Source organism: Rissa tridactyla, chromosome 9 (genome assembly GCF_028500815.1).
Source record: "Rissa tridactyla isolate bRisTri1 chromosome 9, bRisTri1.patW.cur.20221130, whole genome shotgun sequence".
NCBI classification, from domain to species: Eukaryota; Metazoa; Chordata; class Aves; order Charadriiformes; family Laridae; genus Rissa; species Rissa tridactyla.
Genome location: NC_071474.1, coordinates 1,766,683 through 1,788,470, shown reverse-complemented (window position 1 = coordinate 1,788,470; position 21,788 = coordinate 1,766,683). Strand labels below are relative to the sequence as shown.

Below are 21,788 nucleotides of genomic sequence, written 5' to 3'. Positions count from 1 at the left end.
CGGACTCGTTTCTGCAAAGCCTGTTAACTGGGATGCGAAAAAATAAAATAAAAAAATAAAAAAATAAATAAAATCCAAATGGCATCGCTTGGGTGGGGAATACTAACCCATTAATTTGCTCATAAAGAAGCCTTTTTATTGAAATCCCTGTCTTTATCCCAAGTGCACGCAGGGCTTGGCTGGATCTTATTAACCGCTGCGATGTTCCACTGTAGCTTTTTGTTTTTCCCTGGGCCTTGTTTGAACAATCAAATGTCAGCAGAAGCAGCTGGTGGTAAATGCCATTTCCCTCTGCCCGGGGCCGGTGGGACTGGCTGCTGGGCGCTTAACCCGGGATGAGCTGCTTAGAGAGAATTAAATATTAATACTGGGTATTGCTCGCTTTAATGCGCCAGGCCCGGCTTGCGCGGAGCGGGGCTGGATCCAGCCGTGTTCGCGGGGGGCTCCGGGGAAGTGATGATGAGGAAGGTGCCAGGGACGGCGAGGAAGGGCCAGGGGGGATTTTCCCCCACGGAATCACAGCGCTCCAGCGAGGGTTTGGCTCTTCTCCCGCGATGGGGCTCCTCCTCGGCACCTGCTTCCCTCCCCGCTGGTTTTTTGGAGCCGCTCTCCTCCCTCTGCCCGCAGTGTCCCCCGCCTCCGCCAGAGATTTAACGGTAATGTCAGCGCTGGCACATTCCTCCATCGCACACGCCCTGCGAGCAGAACGTGTCAGCGTATTCATTTTGTGATTAAAAATATTAATTAAGGCAGGCTGGAGCCAGAAACGTGTTGCATGGGGCCCACTGCGTGCAGGGGCCGAGGGGGCAGGGGCTCCTGCTCCCTGCCCGGGATGTGCCGGGGGGGTGATTTTGGCCGGACCCCCCTGTTTCCATCCAGTCTTGGCCACCTCGATGCTCCTGCCATCGCTTTCCAGGGGTGGGGGCTCCACAGGGATGCGGGAGGTGGGGAAGGGGCACTGGCGGAGCAGGAGGGGAGGGAACGCTGGGGCGAAGCCGGAGCTGCTCCGCCGGCACCTCCTGGGCTCGATGGTGACCCACGGTGGGCTCTGCGAGACCCCCAGCGCCGTGGGGGGGAGGAGGCTGGGAGACAGCGGGTCCGGAGATGGGGGTGGAGGGGGGGAGGGTCTCCAAAGGCGTTACGGGGCTGCAGTGGGGCTTGTCCTCTGCTCGCACAACGGGCTCTAACGGTGATGGTGGAGCCACTGATGATGCTAAATTTTTGTCTTTTTTTGGATGAATTTAAAATGTTCTATAGTTTTGGGGCTCCTGGAGCGACCCCATCCCATCGCAAAGCCCCCCGCCGCGCTGGCCCCAGCTTTCCCTGCCTGGGGCAGAAGCGGGTAAGGCTGGGGTCCTGCTCGGCTCGCGGGTGCCGCCTGCTTTTCCGCATCCTTCCCAGTTACTGCAATGACACCTGGAAAGCCTTTTGTGGCCCCGACTGCAGCAGAGCTGTGCCTGAGGTGCTGGAGCGTGTCCGGAGAAGGGCAACGGAGCTGGTGCGGGGTCTGGAGCACAAGTCTGGTGAGGAGCGGCTGGGGGAGCTGGGGGGGGTTCAGCCTGGAGAAAAGGGGGCTGAGGGGAGACCTTCTCGCTCTCTACAGCTCCCTGAAAGGAGGGGGTAGCCAGGGGGGGTCGGGCTCTTTTCCCGGGGAACAGGAGATGGGACAAGAGGAAACGGCCTTAAGTCGTGCCAGGGGAGGTTTAGGATGGATATTAGGAAAAATTTCTGCACTGAAAGGGTTGTCAAGTATTGGAACAGGCTGCCCAGGGCGGTGGTGGCGGCACCATCCCCGGAGGGATTTAAAAGCCGGGCAGACGCGGTGCTTAGAGGTACGGTTTAGTGATGGGTTTTGTCAGAGTTGGGTTGATGGTTGGACTCCACGATCGGAAAGGTCCCTTCCAACCCTGGCAGTTCTGTGATTCTACGAGAGCTCTGCCAGTGCCGGCGGGGCTCGCGTTGTGCTCGGGGACCCGCTGGCGAGTGCAAGTCCCGCGGGCAGCACGTGGCGCTAATGCCCACCGAAGCAGGGGGCCGTGGGACGCGCCGCAGCCCCTGCCCCAGCCCCGTGTCACCTATGGACGTCTTGCAATTCCACAAGTCGGGCACATCACGAGCTCGGCTCCGCTTGGGTCCACACTAGCACGAGGTCTGGACCAGCTGATGGCCTTCATTTCGAATAGCTCCAGCTCACAACAACTAACTTTACAGACAACCGAACTCCCTTTTACGGAGGAAAAACCAACTCGGAGCAGCGGAACAAACTGTTGCATTCCTATTCCGCAGTTGTCCCCTTGTGAAGTGTCCCACGTTGGTGGTTGTTGGTGCAGCCGGGGCCGCAGCAGCGTCTGCTGCAAAGCTGCTGCTGGAGAGGTTGCAGGGGGGACCCCCGGTCCTCCCCGACCCCCCCGTGTGCTGAGCCTGGCGCTGGGGCACCGCAGGATGGGGCCCCGCGGGGCTGCGGGAGCTGGGACGCGGCGGGGCGGTACTTGCGGTAGACCATGAATAACACGGTGAAGAATTAAATGCGCGTAATTAAACATGCGGGCTCAGGGCTAAATTAAATATTAAGCGGTTCTCCCCTTGCACCTCCCGTCGGCGGCGATGCCGCGGGGCTGGGGGGCCGCCTGGGGAGTCCGGCAGCTCCTCTCTGGGAAACCTGCCCGGGAGGGACGGGATGAGCCCTGCCAAGGTCCCCTCTGCGAGGAGGGTGGGAGACCAAGCTGGCAGGGAAGCTGGGCTCAGCCCAAAAGCTGGTTTCAGCCCGAAATCCGGGCTCAGGCTGCAGCTCGCGGGGCCCTGCGGGTGCCCAGTGGCCGGCCGTGGCTCTCCCCGGGGCTGGCGGGGCTTTACGGGCAGCTCCGGGTGCGAGGTTGGACCCTGCAGCTCCCGCTGAGTCATTTTTTGGAGGGCGGATGTTTATCTGCGGTTCAGCAAATAGACGCCGTTTTTCTGGAGTACAGCCAGCTGGGAAAAGTCACCTTTTTGCTCCCGCTGCCCGGTTATAAGTAAAATAAAAAGCAGGGAGTGATTAAATCCGGAGTGCGCCGTGCCGGGGAGCGCAGGGGGTGCAGCCTGGGCCGGTGAGCTGTGTCCACAGGCGGGATGAGCCCTGGCACCCACAGCACGGGCTCTGCTCCGCTCCCACGCACGGGGGCCACCAGCATCCCCTGCCCCTGGGGGGGGTCCCTGGGCTGTGGGCACGTCTGGGCTGGGGGTGCGCATCTGGGCTGGGGGTGCGCATCTGGGGTGGATGCGCACATCTGGGCTGGGGGTGCACGTCTGGGATGGCGGTGTGCGTCTGGGATGGGGGTGCACGTCTGGGGTGGATGCGCACATCTGGGCTGGGGGTGCGCGTCTGGGGTGGATGCGCATGTCTGGGATGGGGGTGTGCATCTGGGATGGGGGTGCGCGTCTGGGGTGGATGCGCACATCTGGGCTGGGGGTGCACGTCTGGGATGGCGGTGTGCGTCTGGGATGGGGGTGCGCGTCTGGGGTGGATGCGCACATCTGGGCTGGGGGTGCACGTCTGGGGTGGATGCGCATGTCTGGGATGGGGGTGTGCGTCTGGGATGGGGGTGCGCGTCTGGGATGGGGGTGTGCACATCTGGGCTGGGGGTGCACCCTGCAGGGGGCTGTGTCTGTGCACAGCCGGGGGGACAGAGGATGTGCGGGGGTGCCCAGCGCTCCCCAGGCCCCGAGGAGCTGCAGGGCCGGTGGCAAAGCAGCCGCGGGGCCAGCGCCGTCCCTCTCCCCGAGCTGTGGGGTGTCCCCCGTTGGCACCGCTCAGCCCCATGTCCCAGCAGTCGTCCGCTGGGCCCCCAAAACCCGCACTGGGGCTTTCCCACAGGCACTGGGAGGCAGCTGGGAGCTTCCCCACTGCAAGTTCCTTTTCCCAGTGCTTTGACCCCGGGAACAAGAGCCAGCAGAAGCTCTTGGCTGGTTTGTGCTCGCCGCTGTTTTCCAGACCCCCGGGACGTCCTGCTCGCGCGGTCGTATTTCAGCTGGGTTCCTATTTTGCCGCGCTGGGGCTCAGCCGTTCAGCGCTGGGAAGTTCCCACTGGTTTGAAACTCGTTGCGCCAGTGGCACGGGAGGCACCGTGGGGCTGGCACGGCCTTTTGCCAGCGCTGAAAATGCCGGTTTGGGAAACAGGAGGTTTCCCAGGCTGCTTGTACCCGGGCACAGCGCTGGGAAGAAGGTCCTGCCTTGGGCCGGAGGTTGCGCCCAAAGCGGGGTCGAAGTACTCGGGTAGAAAATCTCTCCTCTGCCGCTGCCGGGCAGAGCTGCCGCCGGTGCACGAGCCGCCAGTGCGGATAAATGCAGATGGATTATTTGATGGGCTTGTGTCAATGATCGTGTAAAAACAATCAGGAGTCGTTTCAAAGGTTTTCATGGTTTTATTACAGCGCAGCAGCAGACTTCATCCTTTCCAGCTCATTTGACCGGCTGCAGCTCATAAACCTGGGCAGGCAAGGGGACGAGTCGAGTAAATCCGTATCGTGGTCTCTGCGGGCAACGGTTTGGAGGAAAAAAGAGCCCAGGAGATGGTTTAAAACACATGTTTTCCCCCTGCTCGCCGCTCTCCTGGCCCGTAGCCCTGCGGGGACGGGGGCCGCGGGGGGGATGAAGTCAGTGAGAGCCTCCCCCGGGAGCCGAGCTGTCCCCTGCCCCGCAGCTGGGTGCAGACGTGCCCGTGCCCAGCCCGCCCCGCGCTCCCAAAGGAAATCCTAATTTTGTGCCAATTTGCTGGCAAGGAGGGAAGATGCTGCAGGAGCTGTGGGTGACCAGGCTGCGCCCGGTTATCCGTGGCACAGCTCCTCCTCCAGAGCTGTGATGAAATTGTCTTCCTCGTGCCGCCCGGGGACGGCTTTACTTTCCTCATCCAAATAAAAGGGCTGTTTATAAGCCCAGCCCTGCGTGGGCTCAGGCTGGAGCGTGAGCATCGGCTTCCGCTGGCACGTGTCCGTCCCCGCATCCCTGGCTCATCCCTGCCTCGGCGGGATCCCCCCTCCCCGAGCTCCCGGTTGCTGCCAGGGCTGAGTTCCGTGGTAGCAGAGGTCGTGGCCACGGGGGCTGGGTTTTGCTGGCGAGATCTGACCCTCTGTGAGGGGGTCACTTCGTTCAGGAACCCGTTACTGGACCCACGGGTGCGAATCCCCGTGCCTTCCCCATAGCTGCTTCCCGCCGGTGGGTCAGCCAGAAGGCTCCGACATCGGGAAACGGGCACCACCTCGGCCCCGGGGCATCCCTCCTGGGGGAATAGCACCCGAAAGGAGATCCCAGAGCCCTGGGAAGCCGCCGTCGGAGAGGAAGCCGTGCTGCAGGGCCGGCAGGTGAGGGTTAATGCTCTTATACCCAGAAACCGATGCCAAGAGACTTTCCCTGGTGATTAAAACACGGAATAGTGCTGCACATCCACAAGCCCTGCTTTCAAACGGCCCTAAGTGCTTCTCCCCGCAACCCGTGAGCGGTGCATTACGCCTGGCTCCGGTTCTTCCAACTACTTAATGATAGAGGAGCAATGCCCGCGCATCCCTCTCCGGACACCCGCGGTCCTCAACCTAGCCCTCTGTTCGAATATTGTGAAACACGTTACCAACGGCCGCAGTAAAAATAGAGGCTTTATCGGGGGGGAGAAGGGGAACCGCGCTGGGTTTCGCAGCCGGGGCAGGCGAGGGGAGAGCCGGCGGCATCTCCCGCTCTGCGGCGGACGAGGGGACCCCTCGGGGTCCTCCATCCAGCCGGGAACGATGTAAGAACTCTCCCCAGTTTGGGAGCACCTCCCTCTTCATCTATGGGAGGGTTTTAACTTTGCGGTCTCTTTGGAGACGGTTCAGCAAGTTTCGGGTGTTTTCCGGCGCTAAAGCAGAGGGGCCTGGGAGCTGAAGATGCACAGGGCGGTCTGTGAGTTAATATTTTTTCCTGCCCTTATCCCGCTTCCTTGCGGCCGGGCTGCAGCTAATCCAGTGCGCGATCTGAGAGCGTTTGGCCGCAGTTATTTCCGGTTTTTATTTTGTTGCCTTTTTCCTGTTCCACTAAAAGACGAGCCAGAATTAATTTGCTCCTAATCTGGGAAAGCAGCCGCCTGGGGCTGACCCATCCGCCGCCTCCTTCATTCCCCCCCTCCCCAGTCCTGCGGGGACCGCGGGGACCGTCCCGCCGGCTGCCGGCGGCCTCCGAGGGCTTTGGGCAGAGCCTCCCTGCCCTTCCTGCCGGGCAGCCGGGTTTGGCAAACCTGCCCCATCCCGCTGCCTACGCCCCGGCCGGGCTCCCGGCGCGGCTGGGCCATGTGGGCTGTGTTTGTACACAGATGAGTAATCCCATCACCCGGAGCCAGCGCCGGCGATAACGCAGCATCCCACCCAGCCCCGCTGCCGGGAGCAGCGCCGTAAGTACCGGCCGCTCTGCTTTTTCCCCCCTCTCCCCGAATCGTTTCAGCTGGCTGCCTTTCAGGCCGCCCCGGGGGATGCCGAGGGTTTGCACGGCATGAGCTCGCCCGTGGGTCCGCGGCCGGGAGTTTTTCGGGCGCGCCGTGAAAAGATGAAGGTGGGCAAGTGCTGCCTGCGGCGGGGCCGGTGCCGGGGGCCGGCAGGACGTCGCTTTTCCCTGCCCTCCTGCGGCACCAGCAGCCGGTGGCTGCGCTGATGGTTTGCAGGATTTATGGAAGTTTCACCCGGCAGCGTTTTAGGAGCGGGACGGGGCGCAGAGACACGGCCGTCCCCCGAGGAGGGCGGGTGAGAGCTCTGGGTCTGGCAAAGAGCTCGAGCACGTGCCTGAGACGCACTGGTTTTGGGAAGCCTGAAGCCCGTGCGTATGCTCGGAGCTGCCTTTGCGTCTCAGACCCCGAGCGGCCACCAGCAGCCACCCGCAGCAACAACAACCTCCCACAAAGCCTCTGCTGTTCTGCTGGAAGAGGTCTCGGCATGTCCCGTGCTGCTGGCTCCGGCGCCCAGCGCTCAGAGGAGCCCAGCCACCCGTTTTACAGTTCAACCCGACTCTCTCCTTGCGCTGCCGTAAGGAAAAGTCATAAAAGTTAATAATTAACAGCTAAAATATTTTCCCCTCCATTGAAAGGCAGGGGCTGCCGGCCGGTGCTGTGCGGTGGGAGGGCGGCTGCAGCCACGCTCTGTGCCCGCTGGAGCCAAGCCCAGACCCGCGGCGGAGGGAGGGTGGCAGGGGACGCATCAGGGACATGTCAGAGACAAACCGCAGCCTTTGAGGACAAAAGCTGGTGCCAGGCAGGAACCTCCCCCAGGTGAACCTGGCACGAAGCAAAGGCTCCCAGGCTGGACCTGCAGCCTGCCGTGCCCAACGTCCCCACGGGGCTTCGTGCGTGGCCATGGGGGGAGGATGATGGTGATGAGGAGGAGGAGGAGGAGGTGTGTTTGCAGCCGGCTGGGTGAGCCTGCAGAGTTTGTCGCCCGCAGAGTTTGTCACCTGCTGTTTGCAGAGGTCCCCGTGTGCCCCCATCCCTCGTCCCCCGCCGCTGCCAGGGGAGCACCGCTCCCCGGCTGGAAAAAGTCAGCCGAAGGAGCAGGAAAACACGGGACCGCAGGGTGTGCCCGGGCTGCTGCTGCGCCCCGCAGCTCCGCTGACTCATTTTGCTCTTAAAAATACAAGTTCTTCATTAAGCCTGGGCCTGGTGCTTCCCACGTCCTTCCGCGGACGCAGCCCTGGGCGGGGGCGTGCGGTGGCCGGGGTTCGCGGGGCTGGACCCGAGCCCACCCATGTCAGGGCTCCCGGCCAAGGGCTCTTTGCAAATCAGGGCGCCCGCACCCCGCGGCGTGCCTTTGTGAAGAGCTTGCGCGGCTTCCTCGGCATCACCGAGATAAGAGACATTATTTTTGTTCCGTCCCATCATCGCCCTCATTTGTGTCTCTATCAGATGTGCGGCGGGGGGCAGGCAAAGGCAGAGCCTGTGCCAGGCAGCGCGCCCTTTCTGGAGCACGCAAATAACCAACGGCACCCCTCACTCCCTGCCTTCATCCCTGCCTTCACTCCCTGCCTTCATCCCTGCCCTCACCCCCTGCCTTCATCCCTGCCCTCACTCCCTGCCTTCATTCCCTGTCCCTTCATTTCCTACCCTCATTCCCTGCCCTCACTCCCTGCCTTCATCCCTGCCTTCATCCCTGCCCTCACTCGTGGTGTGACCTCGAGGTGCTCCAGGGCCATGGGTGCTGTTCCCGCATCACCGCTGGCTCTGTTGGGGTGATAACAGGGAGTTTCACTCCCTGCCCTCTCTCCCTGTCCTCTCTCCCTGTCCCTTCATTCCCTGCCCTTGCTCCCTGCTTTCACTCCCTTCCTTCGTTCCCTGCCCTCTCTCCCTGTCCCTTCATTCCCTGTCCCTTCATTCCCTGTCCCTTCATTCCCTGCCTTCATTCCCTGCCCTCCAGCTGGGTCCTGAGGCTCCGGAGGCCACCACCAGCCTCACGTCCCCTTTCCAGCACAGCGCAGCGCTGGAATACCGGGGGGCTGGGGTGGGGCTGCCTCCTCTGTGTAGCTTTGCGGCAGCACGCCTGTAGCACAACAGCCAAAAAAAAAAAAAAAAAAAAAAAAAGCAAAAAAGCTCCTGCTTTAAGTCTAATCTTTAACTACAGGCATTTCCAATTTTATTTTATGCTGGGTTTATTGCTCTCCTGCCTCGTTAATTTTTTCCCTTCCTTTAACCGCCTCCCAGCCGCCTCCCTCTGCCCGGGCACTCCCCGCGCGCGGTGCCCCGTGGTGTTTTCCCCGTGTCGGTTTGCACCGGAGCCGCTTGGCCCTGCGGAGAGGTAGAGTACGGGCAGGGAGGAAGAGCAGGGGAGGACGACGGCTAACGCCAGGGCTGGGAAAGGGCGGCGAAGGGGTTTATTTGGGCCTGGCAGGTCCCTGTGCAGCGCTGGCGGTGCTGGGGCTCGGTGTGTCCCGGTGTGAGGCTGCGGCATGGCAGGGGCAGCCGAAACGCCGTGGCAGGAGCGGCTCTCGGGAGGCTGATCTCACCAGCCGAGCCTCGGGCTCTCTTCTCGCCCGGCTTCCCCCGGGCCAGGTGGTCCCTTGCGGGAGGGTGCAGGAGATGATAATTCTTTTTTTCGCCTTTATTTCACAGAGCAGAGGTGGAGGCGGAGGGGGCAGAGGCGGCGCTGCCGAAGCCGCCAGCGGGTGAGTGATGGAGGGTGGAAGGGCTGTTCCATGGGGAGCGGGTAGACGGGAACCAGCCCCGGCACCGCCTGGGACCCTGCGTCCTCCCCGCTTCCCTGCACCCCGCGGACCCCCAGCCCCTGCCCAGGGCCTTCTGCGTGACCTCGAGGTGCTCCAGGGCCATGGGTGCTGTTCCCGCGTCACCGCTGGCTCTGTTGGGGCGATCACAGGGAGTTATCCCTGTTGTCCCTTTGGGCGGTGGGCACAGGGACGTGCTGTCCTTCTCCCCCTGCCCCTTTCGGGCTCAGGTGGTAGGGAGGGATCCCGACATCCCCTGCAGGGATGGATGACGTCTCCCATCCCCGTGCCACGTGTGGGTTTGGGACCCCACGCGGGGACACTGTGCCACATCCATCCCCACAAATGCTCGTCTCCCCCAGGCCACCCATCCTGAGCTCCGGGAGCATCTCTTCGGCCATCACGGGGCAGCCCTGTCCCCGTCCCATCGCATCCCCGGCGGGGTGTGAGATGCGGCCAGGCGGGGTGTGAGGCACCGCCAGGGCTCATCCCCAGGGAAGCTGAGCCGAAAACATCCCTTGGAGCTGGAGCCCCGACCCGCACGATGCTGAGCCTCAAGTTACCCCGGCTGCTCAGCATCCACCAAGTGCCTAAGGTCAGAGAGGATTTTTTCTTCCCTAAGCACGAGGCTCGGTGGGGTTTTGGGAGGTGACAAGCGGGAGCAGCGAGCCGGGGTGGCCATCCCCACCCCGGGACAGTGCTCAGCCCCTTCCTGGGACCACCTCCCGTGGTGGGGACACAGCTCTGTCCTCACCGCAGGGTCCTGGGTCCTGAATCAGGGGCACCCTCCTTTCAGCAGCCTTTCTTCCTTCTCCTCCCGTTTGTCCTTCCTTCCTTCTCCGATTTGCCCTTCCTTCTCCTCCGGCTGCCACCGGTGCCAGTCCTTGCCTTGCAGGGGTACCAGGAGCAGGGGATCCTCTTCGGGTATCGCCCCCCCAGAAGCTCGGCAGCAGATTGCCTCCTCAGCGTCTTCCAAATGACGAATGAGACGCTAAATATCTGGACGCATTTTGTACCTGCCTGGTGGGTACCCTGTCCCGGGGCTTCAGCATCCCTGGCGGGTCTCCGGGCTGGGAGCAAGGCTGGGGGAGCAGGGACGGGGGACACCCAAGGGTGCGATGCTCGCCTTCCCACAGGTACTTCGTGTGGACCCTGGTGGGGCGGCTGCGGGGGCCGGGGGGCCGGGAGGACCCCCACGCCTGGCCCCTCCTCGCCTACCTGCTGACCTGCTGCATCTACCCCCTGGCCTCCAGCTGCGCCCACACCTTCAGCACCATGTCCACCCGCGCCCGCCACATCTGCTACTTCTTCGATTACGCCGCTCTCAGCATGTACAGCTTGGGTGAGGACGGGCACGTCCGCGGGGGTCTCGGGGGGGGGGGGGTGTGCCGGTCCCCAGCTTTTCCCCAGGGACGGGGCTGAACCCTGGGTGCTCAGATGGCTCATACCCACGGGACAAGCAGAAACAGCGGCTGCTTGTGTGTAGTTTCTCCTCCTCTTCCTCCTCCTCCTCCTCCTCCTCCTCCCTGCAGTCTGCTGCTTAGGAGGGACCGGGAAGCATCTCTGACACCACCAGAAATAGTAATTTGGGGCTGGGTTTTGTGTCGGGCAGCCCTGGGACGGAAGCCTGGCTGTGTGACACTCTTCGGTATCTGTAGTAAACAGAATAAGAAAAAAATCCCCCATTAAAGACAAACGCTGCCAGTGAGGCGGGTGGCACCTGGCTGGGGTGCAAGCCCAGGGGCGGCGGCGGCAGCAGCAGCATCGGCAGCATCCAGGGTCTGCCCGTGGCACAAAACACCCCCAGTCCCTCCTGGAGCGGTGTCTGCAGGAGCTGGTACCTGAGGGTCCCCTTGATTCGCTGCTCCCCTGCCTTCATTCCCATCTCCCTCCCCTGAGAGCCCCCAGTGCCAGCGCGAGGGTTCACAGCTGTGTCCCGGAGGATGCGGAGGGTCCCACGGGAGCTGGCACTGACCGGGCTCTTCCCGGACTTCCAGGGTCGGCGCTGGCGTACTCGGCGTACATCTTCCCTGCGGAATGGGTCAACAGCACCTTCCACCGCTGCTATGTCCCCATTGCCGTCTTTAACACTGTCGTTAGCACCAGTCTGTCCTGCTATTCCAGGTAAGCTGCTGCCTTATCTGCCCTGCCTGCTACAGCATAATCATTAATTAGTATTATTAATAAAGGTTTTTAATTACAGGCTGTATTGTAACAATAGGAGCCTTAAGCTCGGGAAGGGGAAGAAGGGGACTTTTGGTTTGGGAAACGCGTTGCTCGTTGGCGCCGGGAGAGTTTGATGGTCGAAAATGCAAAGCAAATGAGGTGGCTTTAATTTTTGAAAGTTCAGAAGGTAATTTCGTAGGGTGCGTGTGCCCGGCAGGAAGATACCCATGCCCAGCGCCTTCTTTGGGCCGTTGTTTTTCTAACATAACCTGCAAAAAGGGGTGGGCTCCTGGGCCCCCAGCCTCTGAGCAGGGGGTTAGGTTTAAACACGCACGCGGTCCCGCCAAAGGCACGTATCAGCCGAGATGCGGTGTGCATGAGGGTGTGTTTACACGTGTGTGTGTGTGTGTTTGTGTGTGTGTATAACAGATTTCCAGAGGAGGAACCTCAACGTTCTCGCAGCCGATAGCATCATTTTTAAAGTACGAGCAGCGTTGCGTGCGTGGTATTTTCTTCCTGAGTGGCATGAGACAATTTGTTTGGAATAACTGGAATGTCTCAACTGCTCCTCTGCTTTCCAGCGACACATGCCGTGCTCGATCTCTGCCTGGTTTGGGGTTTGTTTAATTCATGGTAGTCACCTCCCTGAAGGCTGTGCTTGTGAAGCGCTCCTGTCTGCTATCGCGCCGACGTGCAGTTTGCTTCGCAAAATGTACAATTCCCATTTTCACAGCTGCTGTGAATCGTTTGGCATTATCCTTTCCTTGTATTTTGGGGTGGCTTTATATTTTGAGGTGTCTTTGCGGTTTTTTTTTTGGGGGGGAAGGGGGATCTTTGCCATGTGGTCGCTTGTCGCAGCATCACGTAACCCCAGGGGGGCTTTTCCTCCCCGGCTGCCATGGCCCAGGCAGCCCCCCCGGACCCTCCCGGCCCAGGGCCGTGTTTCCACGCTGCTGCCTCGGCAGGGGGAAGGATGCTCCGGTGCCCTGGCGGATGCAGCAGGAGGAATCCGCTCCCGGCCGGCTCTGCCGCAAGAGAGGGGCTGCGGTGGGGCGGGATGCAGCTGAGCATCGCCCGGCCTTCCCAAGGGGCAGAGTGCTAAACTCTTGATATTCCTTACGGATCCTGCAAATTTGGCTCATCTAAGCCTCTGTTGGGTAGGGGAGGATTCACTCTCCTTTAGGTCTGTGAGTTACTCACGGGAGTAACCCCCAGGGGTGGAAGGTTTGGACTTATCCTTGGTGTTACTGAGCAGAACAGCAAAATCAAGGATCTCTCTTGGATTGCTCTGTAGATAACACCCGCTGGGGCTTGGTGTTTTTTCCTTATATTCCTCATTTCTTTCTCTTTCTTTTTGTCTCTTTCCCCTCTCTTATTCTTGTCATGTGCGTGTCTTTATTGTCTCATTAGATGGGTTTAGAAAACGAAGCTCACTGACCATGTGCTAATCCCAGTACTTACCACTTGAAGATAACACTTAGGAAAATACCAGCAACTTGAGATCAGTTCCAGGTTAATTTGGAATTTAAGTTTAAAAAAAATTCTCGATCTGCAAATGTCATTGTCAGCATCTCTCTACTACGAAACTGTTATGTGAAAAACATCCGACAGGTGCTACGTGATAGAATAGTCTCAGTAATTTCCATTAGAGAAGTAGTAAATCCATTGAAGGTCAGTTTAAAAATAAATAAAAAAAAGCATCCACAAAAGATCCCTGGGTGAGGAAGAATACTGGATAGACCATACCAGTGGGGGCCAGCAATGCTGGTTTACCCCCGTGGTGGTGAGCGGAGCCCCCGTAATTCACCACTGCACCCCGTGCACACCAGGTCACGCCTGGGGACCGCGTTAGCCATGGGGCTACCAGCATCCCCGCACCCCGCGCGTGTGAGCATCTCAGCTGCCTGTCTCTCCCCTTCCTCTCCTCTCGCGGGCTGGGGCTGGTGGGGCTGCAGAGAACAAGGGAGCACAGTTTTGTGCCCGCCCCACACCCTGGGTTGCCCGAGCCACAGCTGGCGGGTTGGGGACAGGGAGGCGGCAAGGGCTGGCCACCCCCGCGACCTGCGTGAGGCCACTGGCCCCATTTCCCACCGCAGGGCGCTGCTCACCGATCGCATCCGCTTCGGTGTCACCCTGGGCTGAGTCACGCCAGCCAAAACGTCCCTCCATGGCGGGGGCGTTGGACGGGAAACCGCATTGCGCAATGGGCGGTGATGGTTCCGAGGCGGGCGCAGGGCAGGGGACGTGCCCGGGCACTCCTGCTCCTGCCCGGCTCCCCAGGGCTCAGCAATGCTGTCGGGGCTGCTCCGCCACCCGCACCCTGGGCAGGGCTGGCTCCAGCAGCCGGGGGGGTCCGTGGCTGCCTGGAACCGGGGTCACTGGAGGGGAGAGGCGGACATTTCGGAGAGTTTCATGCTGATGTTTCATGACAGGCTGAGAGAGTTGGGGGGGGTTCAGCCTGGAGAAGGCTCCAGGGAGACCTTCCAGCCCCTTCCAGTCCCTAAAGGGGCTCCAGGAAAGCTGGGGAGGGACTCTGGAGCAGGGAGGGGAGCCGTGGGATGAGGGGGAATGGTTTTACACTGAAAGAGGGGAGATTTAGTTTAGGTATCAGGAAGAAATTCTTGGCTGTGAGGGCGCTGAGCCCCTGGCCCAGGTTGCCCAGAGAAGCTGTGGCTGCCCCATCCCTGGAGGGGTTCAAGGCCAGGTTGGACGGGGCTTGGAGCAACCTGGGCTGGTGGGAGGTGTCCCTGCCCAGGGCAGGGGGTGCCACTGGGTGGGCTTTAAGGTCCCTTCCAACCCAAACCATTCTGAGATTCTGTGCTCAGGCTGTCAGTGCTGGGCTACCTGAACCCAGCTGGGCTTCTGCAGCGCGGCCAAAGGCAGTGGCAACACACGCTCAGCCTCGTGACGTGCCCCATGAAGGTCCATGGGAGTACGGGTTACTGCTGAGGAGGATGCAGGGACTTGCAGTGGGGTATCTGAAGAAAGGCTACTGCACCAAATTTTATCAGCTTCTCAGGAAAATTTTCCAATCCTAGATGGCTGGTTTACGAGTCAACAGTAAGATTTTTGTTTGGTGGTTTTTTGCATCCTTTAGCCTCGGAATGTTGAATTGCCACGCAGGGAAACGTGACGATGGACTGAAATCATAGAATCACAGAGTGGTTCGGGTTGGAAGAGACCGTAAAGCCCCCCCAGTGGCACCCCCTGCCCTGGGCAGGGACACCTCCCACCAGCCCAGGTTGCTCCAAGCCCCGTCCAACCTGTCCTTGAACCCCTCCAGGGATGGGGCAGCCACAGCTTCTCTGGGCAACCTGGGCCAGGGGCTCACCGCCCTCACAGCCAAGAATTTCTTCCTCAGATCTCATCTCAGTCTCCCCTCTTCCAGTTTGAAGCTATTACCCCTCCTCCCATCACTACATGCCCTTGTAAAAAGAAATAAGTGTGTTTATCCTTCAAATGGCGCCAGATACCTCTGTCACGCTGACATAGAGAGCGTCTGACTGCGTCCGTCCGCCCGCTGCAGGATGAGCAGCTGCACAAAAGGTCTCTTTCATGCTGGAGGATTTGGCATTTCCCTGCAGCCATCCCCGGGAAAGCAGAAAAACCTGTACGGGCTTTTCTTTCACGAGGAGAACAGAGCACGCCTAAACTCTGCTCCATCGCGTGCCATCCTCTGTGAATAGGGCACTGTCCCCGGGGTTACCGTGCGCCCGGGCTGCGATACGGTGGCTGTATTTTGGCAGCAGGTTGGGTCGGGACATGGCGGAGGGAGTGGGAAGGTGCGTGGCCAGGGTGAGCGCAGCACCCAGCAGCAGCGGGGGAGCAGGACGGGAGGCCAGCACCGGGCAGGTGAAACCACGGTAGGAAAATACAGCGGGAATCATGCAGAAATACAGGAGAAAAGAGAGCAGGAGGCACCTTCAGCATCATCGCGGTGTCTTCTGAGCAAGGCACAAGCCATGGTGGAAGGCCAAACGGAGGAGGAGCAAGATGAAAGCCCTTGCGCAGTTGGTGGCTCTTGAGCACAAGTTGAATTGTTGGGGTTTCAACCCATATTTTGGGTCACGTTGACAGAGCCCTTCTGCTTTGCGGGCAGGTCTGTTGTAAGTCTGCTCTCAAGTTGATCTCCCGGATTCCACATTGGGCTAAAACCCTACCAAAGCTGGTCTCTCCCAGCAGGGAGACATCGGGGGGAGAGGTTTTCCGTTCCCGGGCTGGAGCTCCTGTGGCTGCGGCGGGATGCCAGGGTGATGGGCTCGCTGCTGGAGCCCTCCCCGGGGCAGGAGCATCCTGACGCCCGCTCTGCTGGTTTGAGGCTCCCCCGGGCTTTCTGTCTCCAGGTTTCGTTTGAGTTGCGTTCCCCGCGCGGCCGGAGCAGGCTCGGGGCTCGGCACAGGACTTGCCACCCAGCTCCAGGCTTTAGAGTGTTTTTTTTCGGGGACCTGGGTGGTCTTTTATTTTGTGATTTCAGCTGTGAAGTATGTCCCGCATTTCAGCAGCGTGATTTCCTGGGGAACAAAATGCAGGATATTATTCCCTGTCCAGACGTACACTTTCCTCCTCATATATGGTATAACCACCAGGCTGCTGCTGCCATTATAACGGTGATGTCATTAAAAAGCAACTTGTTCAACTAATTTAGTTTGCGATTTCAGTAACTCTCTCCATGCCTTCTCTGAAATGACAAAGTCTTGGCGGGATGTAAAAGAGGAGGATGCTGTGACATTTGGTGCATTTCAGACACAAGCTGCAGTACAGCTTAATTAACAAACAGTGACAATCCCAGCCCGAATGCTGCACTACCTACACAGCCTCCCAAACCAAGGCAGATGTGTTTTCCGTGGTTGCTGCGCTCAGAAAGCTGGGATTCAAAACCAAGAGTGAAATCTCGGTTAAAAACAACTGCAGGGGCGGCAGCTGTTTAAAGACCGGCTCTGTTCCTACCTGCTGATGGGTAACGGTTAACGAGCAATGGTAGAAGAAGCAAAATCAGCCACGCCAGGGTGGCGTAAAAAAGATTTTCAGAGCTGCAGAGATGCACCTGCGAGAGCCAGAGCATGAAACAGGGGAGGGGGGGCCCTAAATCCTTCCTCCCCCAGCTCAGGGCTCAGCCAGGGAAGGTTCGGTCGCGTTTTGCTGAGGGTGCTCGCAGCTTTAATGCCGTCGGCGGGCAAAACCACGCAGCCGTCCGTGGGGAGGGCGTCCGTGCAGTCTATACACCGCGATTCGCAGTCCCCGGCAAAGAAGCGACAGAGAGCCCAGCGCTCCCGTCAGCCTCACCTGCCGTGCTGCGCCGCCTGAAACGCCCGCTCTCTTCTCCTCTAGGTTTCTGGAGGTGGAGCGGCCCCGGTTCAGCAAGGCTTCCCGCACCCTGGCCTTCGTCTACCCGTACCTCTTCGACAGCATCCCTCTCTTCTACAGGGTACGGCCCACCTTCACAGCGCCAAGGCATTTGCAGGGCTGGAAATAGCAGCTGCTTCTTCTTAGTCTGAAACTATTTGGGAAAAATATGCCAGCCTTTTTTTTTTTTTTTTTTTTTAAAAAAAAAAAAAGGAAAACGAACTCCGGCAGGAAAAGAGATTTGGGTATTTTTTCCTGCACCTATTGATAGGCAGATTCCTTCCACTTCAAAGCGCCGCGCTCAGACTTCGTGCTGGAAAGTCACTGCCTTTGAAAGCTGCAAGTCTCCCAGTTCCTAAACTGGAGCGGGGTGGGAATTTTGCTGCAGTGAGGTCTAAGGACGGGAGGCGCGGGGCTGGGGTTTGCAGGAAATGGAGGTGACAGCTCTCGTATTGAGCCCTGGCTCCCGCATCGCGTGCCCTGTTGTTGGGTGGTGGGCAGCCGGAGGCGGTGGGGGCTCAGGGAATGGCACTGCTTCCTTTAGAAACGTGTCGTTCCCCTTTTTCCCTTGCTCGGTACCCCTGGGGGGACGCCCCTCTGCGGCTGCAGTTCTACCTGTGCGCGGCGGAGAGCTGCACGGAGGCTGCGATCCTGCTCCACTACAAGCACACCGTCTTCGCCTTCCTCACCTGCTTCATCTTCGCCAGCCACCTGCCAGAGAGACTCGCGCCAGGACACTTCGACTATATTGGTAAGTGCCAAAAGGGTGAGCTGGCGTTGTTTTCCCATTGTTTTCAGGAAGAAAGCGCATTAATGCGCGAGCGACTCCCAGAGGTTATAATATATTCCCTGCTGGAAATCCGAAATGTAGTTTTGCATCCAAGATCCAGCAGTCCTGCCGGGGTGAAGCGGGTACAGCTCCGGAAGCCACGCTGGTTCCAAAATGCTTCACAAAGGGTTTCGTGACCGCAAACACTCATTTCTAATGCAAAAAACCCCTCACCTGTGGCACAGCGGTGTGTCACGGTGCCGTGTCAGGGCGCTGCAGGAGCAGCCGCCGAGGGGACTGGGTGTCCGTCCTGGCCGCGGGGGTTTTTTTCCCGTTCCCCCCACCACGTCGTGCACAAGCGCAGAGCTCCTCGGCACCTCGCCTGTGCCGGCACCGCCGCCCCCACCTGCACCTCCCTCGCTGCCAGGACAGCCGGCGGCTGCGTTTTGGAAAGGCAGGTCTCTGCGCTCTGGCGGCGCAATCGTAAAAGCCACGGAAATTAGTAGGATAAATATTTAAAAATGTGATGCCCGGAGGCAATGGACGTTAGGCAGAAGGTCTCTCACAGCGGTGTTTTAATGGAGCCCAAGGAGTTTCTTGGTGTTATTGTTTGAGAAACCCACAACAATTTATTGTCGTTTAGACAATTATTCTACCACTAACTGACTCCTCCCCACCCAGGAAGGGGAATTGGGAAAAAAACAAGGAAACCCAAGGGCTGACATATGAATAGATTTAATAGAATAACACTAAATAATTAACATTAATAACACTAAAGAACCAATATTGATCCCAATACCAATAGAAAACACATAAAGATTATACTCAGCCCATTCTATCAGAGGAAGCCGTGCCCTCCCCGCAGGGACAGCCAATGTGGGACCCTGCGAGCGCTGCAGCTTTGGGAGGTAGGGAAGGGCTCAGGGCTCCAGCAGCGGAGCAAGGAGTTCCCAGGATGACAGCCATCAAGGGAGAGAGAGAGAACTCCTCAGCAAACTTTCTAATTCATATTGAATGTGCCGTTCATGGTATGAAATAATCCTGTTGGCAGCTTGGGTCAAGTGCCTGGGTCTCAGTCCTCCTCATCCCCCCACCTGGCGAGCTCGAAAACACTGAGACCTTGAAATCCACACCCCAGAGCTGGCAATAAAGTAAATATTTTCACCAATTCAGACAGCAGAGTCTTCTAAAAGTGCAGTTTTCCCCATCATTAGAAAGGAAATCAGTCCTCTGTCGCTTGCACCAGGACACCTGGTGAGTGCTTTTGCCTTTGCTGCAGGGCACAGCCACCAAGTTTTCCACGTCTGCGGGATCATCGGCACGCACTTCCAGATGGAGGCCATCATGATGGACATGGCCGAGCGCCACGACCGGCTCCTGCCCCCCGCGCTGCTTCCCTCCTCCCTGCAGACCCTCGGCGCGATGGGCATCTGCGTGGCCGTGAGCCTGGCTGTCATCGGGCTCTGCTCCATGTCCCTGCGCTTCATGCTGGAGCCCCTGCAGAGAGAAAAACCACACGGGCATTAGGCTTCGGGTCTCAAAAGTATTTATGCTGCTCCACAGGACAGACCCTAAACGATAGGTGTATGGTATGGATGAAGAGTTTATTTGCCTAAGCTCTCTGAGAAAATGTTTATTTAAAATTTTCTCGAGAGCAAAACATATTGCACTGGTTTTTGTACACATAGCTTTAAAGCTGGGAGCAATTATGAAATGCTTTTAATCAAGTTGCTATTTCACCTCAAGAAATATTTAAAATAATCTTAACCTTTTTTCTGTAAAAGGGAGATAAGTGCTAATACTTTCCAAAGCAATAGGCATTCATCAGGTCTGCCTTACGGAGGAATCAGGGGGGCAAGTGAACGTAGATAACGCTGGTCATCTGGTGACGCGGATGTCCTTGTCATCAGTCTAGACCGATAGCCAAGACTCCTTGGCAAAGGCACGAGCAAGGGGTCTCCCAGGGGCTCCCTAACTAAGGTTTTCACCTTGAAAGTGGCATTATTTTGAGATTAAAACCTCAAATATCCCTGTTACACAGCCTTACACAAAACCCAAGTGCCTGACAGATGTGGGATTGAGAGAGACTAGAGTTTGCCTACGCTTTGAATTCAGCTATCTTTAATCATTACCCGGAAAGAGTTATTCTAGAAGAACTCTCCATGGGACGTTCTTCCAGAATAGCTTTATTTTGGGTCCAATTCCGGTGCCTAGGTAAGTCCTGGGAAATTAATTCCCATGGGAGAGGTGAGCTCCCGCCTGCGCGGGCGATGCGATTGCCCGGCGGCTGACGCAGCCCCAAGCGCGGGGCACGGAGGCACCATCCCTCCCTCCTCATGCCAGGCACCTCCGTCCTGAGCTCATTTGTGGCATCAAACGTAAACGGAGGAAGAAATACCCACACCCACCAGGCGACGACCTGGACTTCCTTACAAGCGCTGTTTTGTACCCAGTGTTTAACACCGAAGCTGGCTGCGGGCAGCTGTGCTGTCCCGAAAAGGTGTTTGACACCCTGTTGAGGGCACTGAGAAATTCGTGACTGCCACATCGAGCAGTGATTTCCCGGGTGTTGCTGGAGGCGGGACCCTTGGTCGGAGGGTGTGACTGGTGGTAGAGCCATCACCTCTGAACCGCTCTGGCTTCTGGTCCCGCTCACACAGAAGAGTGTTTTTCTTTTCATGAATGAATAGGATGGGGGTGTCTGCGGAGAATAAAACATCAGCTGAGCAAGAAGCGTCAGTCTGTGCAGCGGAGAGACACGAGCACTGTCGGATGAAAGGCAGGAGTTAGAACAGCTGAGCTGGTAATGCACAGGGGGTGAAAACCTCTAATTTTAAAGCATTTTCGGAGTCAGAGCTCTGCTCATGCAGCAATAGCCTTATGCTCCGGCTGTTCCTCCTTGTTTTCCTTTGCTGCTGCATCTGGATTTCCCAGGCAGAAGCAGAGAGCCCTGGAGAGCCCGGTCCGGGAGAGGGGGAGGCAGCCCGCGGGGACAGCTCAGCTGGTGGCTCCAGCCACAGAGGTTGTCACGTCGGATTTACCTAACGCCGCGCAGGAGGTACAGGAACATGCAATGCAAAGATTACTGCTGGGGAATATTATCAAGCTTCTTGATAATCATACGGGTGTATAATTTGTTTTGTGTATAATTACCTCTATCAAGGTATAATTGATGCACTTTTGAGTGACAATACAACGGCTCGTTAAATATATTATGGGACAAATAAATCTTTTGAAAAATAGCTTTCTTTTGAAAGCTGACCAAGATTTATATTAATATTTATAAGCACTGGAACATAATTGTTTATTCAACAGTTTTATTTCATTAAAAGAGAAAAGTAATATAACTATCGCACTGATATATGCTAACCTGATTTCTATAGTTTCATAAAAGCACTGTCTGTGAAAATTAATCACTTCAGAGATAATTGCTGATAACTGCAAAGCTTATTTACCTTGTATACTCGTGTGACCGGAAAGGAATCTGGCTCTGCGTGCAAGACGTGATTTAAGAGTCTGTAAAACTTCCCTGAATCATTATGCATTTTCTCTTGGTCATTTAACTTTTGAATTTGGGAAGTCCTCTCATCCTCTTCAGGTGAAATCATTTGTAGGAAAACTACATGAAAAAATGTAACACCATATTACACACTACCGTAATCCCTCTGGATCCTGCAGTGCTTTGCATGGACCCTTTGGCACATCCTTTACACACTGAACGAGTGAATGTTTGATGTTGAAGCAGCACAGGTCAGCCAGATTTCTTCTTCAGCTGGAGACAGGCATTCAAAAATCTATTCAATGTACTAAATTTTATTCACATAAAGAAATAAAAACTCTGTCAAATTGTTACAAGTAAATAATACAGGATATTTATTTGTTGGAACGTGTTGTTTTGTTGTGTGTCTGTGTCCAATCCGGAGCAAATCCCAAATGGAACTATTAACTTTATGACCAAATCCCAGAGAAAATCACTCATCCATCCCACGGGTATCGTTTTCCAGGTGGGTATCAGTAGGCTGGGTTTAATTTATTAAGTCCTAAGCGGTCTGGGATCGACGAGAAGCAAGACGCTGCCCTGGCAGCCAGCGGAGATTTTTGCTGTGAGAAGTGCAGCTCCAGGCACTGTTATCTGTTAGTTCCCAGGGCTTTGGGAATTCAGGCCAGTTTTCAGGGTGGCAGCCCCAGTTTTAGGGTGCAGGGCAAGGACAGTCATGGCTTGTGAGGAGCTCCATGACAGTGGGACTGCACGCAGGGCTCTGGTTCTGCTCCTGGAGAGGTCAGCTCAATTTTGACCGCTTGTATCCTTGATGC

At 57.6% G+C, this 21,788-nt stretch overlaps 1 protein-coding gene across 3 annotated transcripts; it reads left to right on the top strand.

The window, feature by feature from the left end:
* Positions 1–5,886: 5,886 nt before the first annotated feature.
* Positions 5,887–21,360, top strand: PAQR5 (progestin and adipoQ receptor family member 5). Of its 3 annotated transcripts, XR_008468546.1 has the most exons (10): positions 5,964–6,389; positions 9,087–9,139; positions 9,559–9,791; positions 10,092–10,219; positions 10,333–10,538; positions 11,194–11,320; positions 16,691–16,787; positions 17,315–17,456; positions 18,754–20,277; positions 20,409–21,360. XR_008468546.1 is itself a non-coding variant. In XM_054215186.1 (9 exons), the coding sequence occupies exons 3-9, from the start codon at positions 9,741–9,743 to the stop codon at positions 18,999–19,001; spliced, it is 999 nt and encodes a 332-aa protein (XP_054071161.1). In that variant the 5' UTR covers positions 5,887–5,905; positions 9,087–9,139; positions 9,559–9,740; the 3' UTR covers positions 19,002–21,360. The 3 variants fall into 3 exon arrangements, 2 of the variants coding, with proteins under 2 accessions (XP_054071161.1, XP_054071160.1); XM_054215186.1 differs by lacking the exon at positions 5,964–6,389 and adding an exon at positions 5,887–5,905 and having other exon boundaries at positions 18,754–21,360; XM_054215185.1 differs by having other exon boundaries at positions 18,754–21,360.
* The last annotated feature ends 428 nt before the right edge of the window (positions 21,361–21,788 follow it).